The sequence below is a fragment of the Nicotiana sylvestris genome, chromosome 7 (genome assembly GCF_000393655.2).
Source record: "Nicotiana sylvestris chromosome 7, ASM39365v2, whole genome shotgun sequence".
In the NCBI taxonomy this organism is placed as follows: domain Eukaryota; kingdom Viridiplantae; phylum Streptophyta; class Magnoliopsida; order Solanales; family Solanaceae; genus Nicotiana; species Nicotiana sylvestris.
Window position 1 is genome coordinate 22,410,803 of NC_091063.1, and position 9,145 is coordinate 22,419,947.

The 9,145-nt window shown below is 34.7% G+C and overlaps 1 protein-coding gene across 1 annotated transcript; it reads left to right on the plus strand.

Annotated features, from left to right (window-relative positions):
* The first annotated feature begins 1,574 nt into the window (after window positions 1-1,574).
* On the plus strand, window positions 1,575-8,201 carry LOC104213168 (DNA-directed RNA polymerases II, IV and V subunit 11-like). The gene is made up of 5 exons (XM_009762608.2): window positions 1,575-1,738; window positions 1,815-1,904; window positions 2,043-2,121; window positions 5,566-5,661; window positions 7,844-8,201. Exons 1-5 carry the CDS (start codon window positions 1,686-1,688, stop codon window positions 7,874-7,876), a joined length of 351 nt encoding a protein of 116 aa, XP_009760910.1. The 5' UTR covers window positions 1,575-1,685; the 3' UTR covers window positions 7,877-8,201.
* Window positions 8,202-9,145: the final 944 nt, after the last annotated feature.

The following is a 9,145-nucleotide window of genomic DNA, read 5'->3' on the forward strand; positions in this document are numbered from 1 at the left end:
AAACAAATTAAAGCCACCCCTATCCCTAGCGACTTAAATGGTAGTAAGAATTATATGACTTGGGATATGAGTAGTAGTGGTTTGTTTACCTCTAAGTCGTGTTATAAGCTCCTACAAGAAAATTACTCGATCAATCCAGAAAAGAAGCTGATTACAAATGGATTTGGAATCTCCAGTGCCCTAATAAAATTAAGTTCTTTATCTGGCAGTGCATACACAATAAAATACCATGTAGATCATACCTCCACCATATTGAAATCAATATCGATGCCAAATGCCCCATTTGCAAAGAAGGGCCAGAAGATGCCACTCATATCTTCATTAATTGTCCTATAGCTACTCGTTTCTGGTTAAATCTTGGATTAATTCTGGAAAAAACCGATGATGATACTCATTGGCTAATTACCCTAAAGAACTCTAACCTACAAGGCAGTAACCAACATTGTCAATGGATAAATATTTTTCCTTTTGCTATTTGGAACCTTTGGGAAAATAGAAATAGTAATAATGTGAACAACCATGATCTAGATCTTAATGTGAATCTAGTTCTTTATCAATCATGGGAATATAACTTCTTTATTGAAAAACCTCCCTCCAACAATCAAAAATCAAAATATACATTCATTGGTCAAACCCCCCCACTATCAAGCTTAATATTGATGGTACTTTTTAAAGGACAAATTTACATGCAGGTATAGGAGGAGCCTTTCGTAATAATAATGACAATTGGATTATGGGATTTTACAAATCTTGTTATGCAACATGTCCTTTGCAGGCAGAGTTACTAGCATTGGAGCAAGGCCTTAAAATATCTTTGGATATGTCATTCCCTACATTAGAAATTGAATCGGATTCCTCAGAAATGATTAAAATGATTAACGAAGACAATGCCCTTACTAACAATACTTTACTTAATTGCAGGTTATTGATGCACCAGTTAAAAATACCAATGATCAGACATAACTTCAGGGAAGGCAATACAGTAGCAGATCGACTAGCAAAGGAAGCTATCAAGAACTTCAATCCTAATAGATGTTTTTACCTTGCTCGTCCACCTCTTTTTGTTGAAGCTGTTTTGGAAAAGGACAAGGTCTTTGTTTTGGATCAAAACTTTTAAGTACGAATGTTTGTAACATCCTAGTAGTTTTGAACAATAGTAATGTCCTTAGAAACTATATAGTAACTATGTAAGTCTTTTACTCTATTATTAATATAAGCTTCCTTATCGATAAAAATAAAATAAAAATTGTACCCAAGTCTCTTTGATACATCCTCCTCCATGTAATAATATGACACACAAAAATTTCCCAATTAGTTTTTTTGTATTTCATTAGTGCTTGATTAATTTTCCGAACAATAAATTAACATATCCAGTGTGACATGTTTTATTTTATTAACTTAAAGAAATAAAAATAGTCGCGATTGCTAAAACTTTTTTAATCTAAAACAGTAAGAGTTTGTTAAATATTTAATGAGTATCAAAACTATTCACTTTTGGTAAAATTAAAGAACCAAAATTATTCAAGCGTATATTTAGGGGACTATTTTTAACTTACTCCAAAACATAAGTGATCATTTTTGTCATTTTACTTTTTAGCTTCTCCAACATGTTGTTTCCCCACATTTTCAGATGCCGCTGAAATTGAATTGTATTTGTTGAAGACGAAGAAGAATAGGAGAGAAAGATGAATGCTCCAGATCGTTACGAACGATTTGTCGTTCCTGAGGGCGTTAAGAAGTAACTACTCTATTTTCTCACTTTATAGTGTGTGTTAGTTGAACAATGGGTTAACGATTTTCTTAAATTTAATTAGGGTTTCGTACGAGAGAGACACAAAGATCATAAATGCAGCAACATTCACCATTGAAAGAGAGGAACACACTATCGGAAACATTCTTCGCATGTAAGTAAAAACAACTTGAATTGCTCATTTTTCTCTTTTTCTGTTAAAGTTTCATTCTTTTTTCTTCGAACATTCCTGCACCATTGTAAAGACCCTGATTTTTTGGTAATATTCACATGATTATTTTGAACATAACAGGCAACTGCATAGGGATGAGAATGTATTATTTGCTGGTTACAAGTTGCCTCATCCTCTTCAGTACAAAATCTTGCTCAGGGTTAGTATTAATCCTGTATATTTTCTTGTTTGTGCCTCTTTCTTCAGTTTTTTTTTTTTGTGTTTTTTTGCTCGTATAATTGCAATGCATTTAAGTGCTCGTTTGATTGGTTGGTATGGGGAATTAATCACGCTATAAAACTCCGCATTGTTTGGTTACTAGTTTGTTTTCCCTCATAAATAAATAATACTTGTATAAATTATGCGGGAAGGTATGTATTTTTTTATGTGGGATAGGATGTGAAATAACAATACGGGTATTAGCAATACATAGATTAAACGGCAAAGGGCCAAATATATCCATGTACTTTCGAAAATGGTTTAAGAATATCCTTCGTTATATTATTGGGCTATCTATGCCCCTGCCGTCATACTTTGGAAAAAAATACCCTTATTTTGGATGGAATGTCATGTGGCAGCACCGGATTAATATGACTCATTTCTTTTTTTACCCGATTCCTTTAAAAGAAACCCACTACCGGACCCAAATTTCAAGAGTTGTGGACTGGTTGTTGTGCACGTTTCCATATCTCTATTCTAGCATTTCACAACCATTTCAACTGATACGTATTTACAGAATAAAACCAAAAGAAAAGCCAAAACAAATCCATGCTAAGGAAATAAATATTGGCCAACTAATAATTTGCACGTCAATTTCTCTAACATGCTTTCTAAATAGAAATAGACTAGGTACGAGAAAAATAAAATTGGAAAACTGCAACTAACATATATATGCAAATCTGGATAATTAGCCAAAAGTAAAACTGGAAATCAAAGACTAACGCACTTACATAATGTACCAAAACTACATCACACAAAAGGACGTAATTTTGTATCTTCTTTGTAATACCTATTAACTCTTTTTTCATCTCACTAAAACCAACACAAAATAGTTAAGAACTATAACTAAAATACTGGAGAACACAATTCAAACAAGGCTGCATATTTCAGCGCATTGAACCCCATAAAGGTACACTAAAAACGGCAAAAAACAAGTCCAAAACTAAGAAAACAACTGCAGCAAAAAGTCCACACTCTTGAAAACAGTCCACAACTCTTGAAATTTGGGTCAGGTGGTGGGTTTCTTTTAAATGGATAGGGTAAAAAAATAAAAGAAATGAGTCATTTTAATCTGGTGCTGCCACGTGGCACTCCATCCAAAATAAGGGTATTTTTGTTCCAAAGTATGACGGCAGGGGCATAAATAGCCGAATAGTACAACGAGGGGTATTCTTAAGCCATTTTCTAAAGTATAGGGGTATATTTGGTATTAACCCAGGATAATCTCATAAAAAGGGGAATTTCTCTGTGCTCAAGATGTTTTCTGTGCGGGGAAAATGCTGAAACTGTCACACATTTGTTTCTACATTGCAAGATTACAGACCAACTATGGAAAATCTTTATTAGTCTTAGGGGTATTTCATGGTCAATGCCATACAGGCTTAAAGATGTCCTTTATAGCTGGGAAGAAGCTGGAGCTGAAGCAACTAGTAGAGATAGATGGAGGACTGTCCCGGCTTGTATCTGGTGGACAGTTTGGAGGGAAAGGAACAATAGATGTTTTGAAGATAGAAGCAATCCAGTGCAGAAGATCAAACTCAATTGTATTCTTCTTTTTTGTTTTTGGTGCAAACAGATTTACATAGAAGATACATTGACAATCATAGACATACTAAGATCTTGCTAGGTCTCGAATTAGAACATCTACTAATCCTCTCCATGTAAATCTGGTTTTCAGTGCAACCTATGTACTGATGTTTTTAATATATACAATAGTTACCAATTAAAAAAAAAAACTAATTCCTAATTCCTGCATAACTTCTCTTTGAACCAAACAACCCCTTAAAGTAAGACAAATGTGTATATTTTTTTATGTGATAATTGTGAGTGCGAAAAAAAAAAAAAAGATGGCTTGGAGCAACTAGGAAATGTCGTAGCTTGTTGTATTGCTCACAAAGGATAGCAAGATGCACGAGTCAAGCTAGTTATGTTCTAAAGGTGCACGTAACAGAAAGAAGGGCAGTGAGTATTCACAAACAAGGATGAATACGGGAAAGATAGGATTGTATTCACTAGATAAAACCTGTTCCTATTACTTATAAGAGTAGTTGAAGAATCTGAATTGATTGGGATGGGAAAATAAAGCTATGGAAGCTGGAAAGATGTGTCATGCATTTAGTATAGTAAATTAGAAGGGTAATTTCAGTGCCCCGAAAGCAAAGTAATACGGTTACATTTTCAGTGCTTGCTAAGTGCAGATAGCTAGTGTATGGTTTTCCAGCTAGTTGATCGCTTCGGTGGATATTCCTCTGCAGAAATGACCAATTTAGATTTCAAACTGAGAAGTGAGTAGCAAAAAAAAATCAATTATTGACAGTTAAAAAGATTCTTTGACTCCTTTTCTTCATTCCTGTAGAAGCTTTCACGCTTCAAGACTTTCCTTATGCTATCTTGCACCTTGAATATGACTTTAACAATTAATAAAAGAGGTGTTAAATTTAAATGGAATATTTTGAGCGGGTCGTAGGTGACAGTGGAATAAACTACAAAAATCATGTATTACATGTGACAAGACAAGATTTAACGTTGTAGGTCGGTCATAACTCAAACGAAAATAATGATTTGTTGGTTTTTGAATTACTCACATAAACACTGATGAGTAAAACAGTTGTAAAGCTACAATCTGGTGAAATATACAAAGGAAACAGAAAAAGAAAATCACTAGAATATCCTTATATTTATAAAAAAAACAATATACTGTCTCCTATTGCATACGAAGTCTACTAGAGCCAACCAGCAAAGCCGCTCCTGATAGACCATACAAAATCGGGGCAAATCACTTCCTCCCACGCCAAATCATACTATATAACATGCCACTGCTTCTTTTGCTAGAGGGCGACTAGAGCAGTTACCTTACTGAATTAACCACCTCCATTTATTACAGTGTGCTGTCCACTATTTGTTTAATTTTAAGCATATTAATGGAATGGTAGGAATTAGTTGTCTGGTGATTAGATAATAGGTTGTTAGTCTTGCAGTCCTGGTGGTTGAGTTTTTTATATGTTAGTTTTATTGTAGTTTTTGTTAGTAGCTTATTTGATTTGTTAGGTCTTCACTATATACTCATTTTTCAGAGTTTCTGCGTTATAAGATTCCAAGGTTGTATTTTCTTCCGTAGTGTAGGAAGAATAGAATCTTTCTTTTTTTGAGAATGAAAAAAATTGTGAATATTTTCCCTGTTCAGGGGTGTACGTCCTGAAATGGTTGCTGCCAAAGCAGTCATGTCTTCTGCATTATTGTTTCCGCTGTATTTCTTGTGGATTTGTATAGAATCTCTTTAGGTTCTAATTTGTCTGTTGGATACTATGATGTTTTACTGCAATCTTCTTTGTTTTTATGCACTTAGATCTTGTGGATTTGACCTATTGCTTTGTTTGATTTGTAGATTCAAACAACAAGCCAGTCCTCACCTATGCAGGCATATAACCAGGCTATAAACGATCTTGATAAGGAACTTGATCATCTAAAGAATCAGTTTGAGGTACAGTTATCTTTTAATTTCTCTAGCTTGTTTCAAGTAGATGTTGTCTATGTACTATAATATGTTACCAGCATCAATGCAGGCATCATTTTTGGCTTCGGATTTCAAGATGTTCAATAATGTTTAATTGTCATAAGAAGAAAAAAAATCAAAAGAGTTAAAATATGTACTTAGGAAGTTTTAAATATTTCGAAAATCTAAATAGATAATCCAGCTTTACTTTTGCAAGGTTACCTTTTACTTGAAAAAGTGTATGGTTCTTTAGTACTTATTTCCTTTTCTTTTTTTTGGTTGGATTAGTTATGGTTCTCGCTCTTCAGTACTTAAGATGAAGCATTAATTAAAAATCTTTTATGTGGTGTTTTCTTTATTTTTTATATGAAATACTATGGTTCTACACGGGATGGACACAAAGTGTTGAAAGCATCTAGAGTTTAAGCTTCTTTACCTTCTTCTTGGGATACAAAAAATGGTACGGAAGATAACCTGTTAGATAAGCTCTTACAGTTTCTTGTCTCGAACTTGACACTGATTTAAAACTCAATTTAAAAACTGAAATGAGAGATGTTATAGTGATGGCTATTCTTCTAGAGTTCCTTAATACTTCTCAAAATGGACAGTTAGATCCTATGACAATTCTCCTGGTTGAAAATTCTTGAGGGGACAGCTTGCGCTCAAAGAATTTCCCTACTTTTTCCTTTCCTTCTCAAGCACCGTGATGCTCAGTTTAGTCTCGCCATGATTGTCTTCCCTTTTGCCACCTAATGATCCAAAAAGTTATAAACCCTTGAGCAAAAAAAAAAAAGATACCAGTTACCTTTTTCTCCTTTCCTCATTGCTATTAAAGGGGGACTCCACTTATTTGCTAACAGTGAGCCTGTCCATAAGCTGCTCAATTACCCCTGGGAAAAGCCCCATAGGTCTTGAAACTTTGAGAACTGAAAAGCGGTGACCATGGACTGGATTGTCGTTCTCCAACCACTTGCTTTACTTGTTGGTCATTGATGTCATAGGAAAGACAAACAATATTTATAGACTCCATTGCAGAACATACGAAAAGGTCAAAATGATGAAAGAGGAGAGGTGAAAAAATCCTCTTTGTTGGCCACCTTTTTCTTTTTCTAAAACATTTAACTATGAGAATCTTCAAAATCTAGCCGTATAAACAGGAAGATTGAACAAAACGATCATTTTATCACCATATAAACAGGAAGATTGAACAAAAAGATCATTTTATCTCTAGATCTAATATGACAACAGTTAGACAGAAGAGAGCTTATTGAATCTAGTTGCAGGAGAGAGCTGAAATAGAGGGTGAATGAGAGCTGTTGCCAGGGGAAGATCCGCTGGCTAGTCTGATGCTAACCTAAGCCTTCTAACTCGGGGGAGTTTCTAGAGAGAGAAAGTAGAGAGAGGTGACTTAAGACGCGTCCTTGGCTATTAAGCTATGATTCAACCATGTGAGAGGTTCTTGACATGTGATTTGAGAGGACTAGTGAAGAATTTGCTTTGTGAAGTTTGGATATTAGAAGAAAGAAAACAAAAGTTAAATTAATTCTTTACCTTTTATCTTTGATTCTCTAATCACAAACTGTTTGTTGATTAAAAAAACATGAGCAGGGTGAAAGCTAGATAATGAACATGAGTGAACCCTAACCCTGTTATCGCTAATTAGAATAGGAATCTCATCCACAAACAATCCTAGGGAAGCTTCAAAACAAGCCAAAAATTATCTTTAGATATGGTCTAGTCTCCTCAGCTCAGTTATGGAGAGGGATTTCTTATTCACTTCTCTAGCTGATTCTTTTGCAGAATCAGACACCATCGTCAGGGGATGTATCTTCCTTTTCCTTTTCTTTTTTCTTTGTGTTTTTTCCATATCACCCTTTTGCTTTTGTAATAGCCTGGTCCATCTGGTCATTGCATGGGAAAGTATTGCTTCATATATTTGACCTACTTAATATTTGGAGAGTCGAATTCTTAGGGAAGAAGAAGCTTTATAAATGGGCTAAAAAACTTCCTAACAGGTAGGAGTGTCCAGCTCATAAGTTTTGAAGTCGCTCTATTGGCTTTATCAGATTTTGCATCTTCATTTTCGCATGGTGACAAGTGAATGATTTTTACTTGAAACATTTCTCTGTTCGTTCATATTATGATGTTTAGTTTGTTCTCTTGACTGTAGGGCGAATTGGCCAAGCACTTGAGGAACTTATAAGCCATTCGACAGTGATTTTTGGTTCTAAACAATGGTGCCTCGTACAGTTCCTAGTTCTATGTAGGTTAAGGAGTTTGTTTATTCAAGTCTTCATCTGTATGTATGTTCAACCAGCAAATACAGTTTGGCTCGGCAGTAGCCCAGGCTTCGATTTAAACTATTTGCTTTCAATATTGGCAAGCTGTACTTTGAAAGTCTGCTGTATGCCTCAAGTCTATTTCTGGGGGTCTTGAGAAGTACCTTCTTTGTCTTGGATCTTTTCTTTAACATTATCTTTTGCATCAGACTCAATGTTTATCGATATAAAAAGTACAGGTAAAGTCAAGTTGCTTCTCTTCGTCTTCATATTTTTCTCTCTAATCTTGTGTCGTGTAAACCAACAAGGTAATCTTATAGGTGATCAGCAAGGCTGATATCAGGACCTTTGGCAGGCTTTTTGTATCTTTTTGGTTTAGTTTGATTTTTAATTATCTTATAAATATTAAATTTTAATCAAGTTTCAAATTTTTACAATCAAAAGGAGGTATTGTAGAATACCTCTTTTTCTTCTGCTCATTCTCCTTCCCCTACCAGCCTTGAACTCTTGACCTAGTGGAATTGAGAGGACTCTCTCAACCATTAGGACAAGAATGGCCGGTGTCTTCCTAACAACAAGCAAAATTATTTATTTAATCTCGTAATATAAAATGGGCCAAGCCAACAAGTTTGAGAATGGTCCATATTCATGAAAAAAAGTCCAATATTGAGTGAGCAGTGTCTTTGCGTCATTGGGCAAATTATTAAGGCCCAAACAGCTAGGCCCACAAGGTAGTGAACACCTCATGTTTTGGGTAATTTGCACAAATAGGACGCTACGATGTCACTATTAATTTTTTAACCCCTCTTGTCTCATGGGCAGAACTTTATGTTTAACAAGTGTTGCTCCTCGCTTGCTCCATAGGCAAAACTTTTGACTTTTGACATTAAAAATTTGCCTGTGGGGCAAGCGGGTCAAAAATCAAAACCATCAACTTTAAGGTCATTGGGTGTAATTTTCTGTCAAGTTTATCTAAACAATATTTCAGATGAAGTAGATGTCATCTTTATATCCTATCTTTTTGGTTCGTAGTTAGCATGTAATTTGTTTGAATATATAGGTACTTGGTAGTTTATAAATTAAAGAGTTATGAAATCATCTTAGTTGATGAAAAAAAAAGGAAATCATCTTAGTCGGTAATTATTCAAAATTTAACCCTTCTTGCTAATGTAGCCATCTTATAGTCCATACTC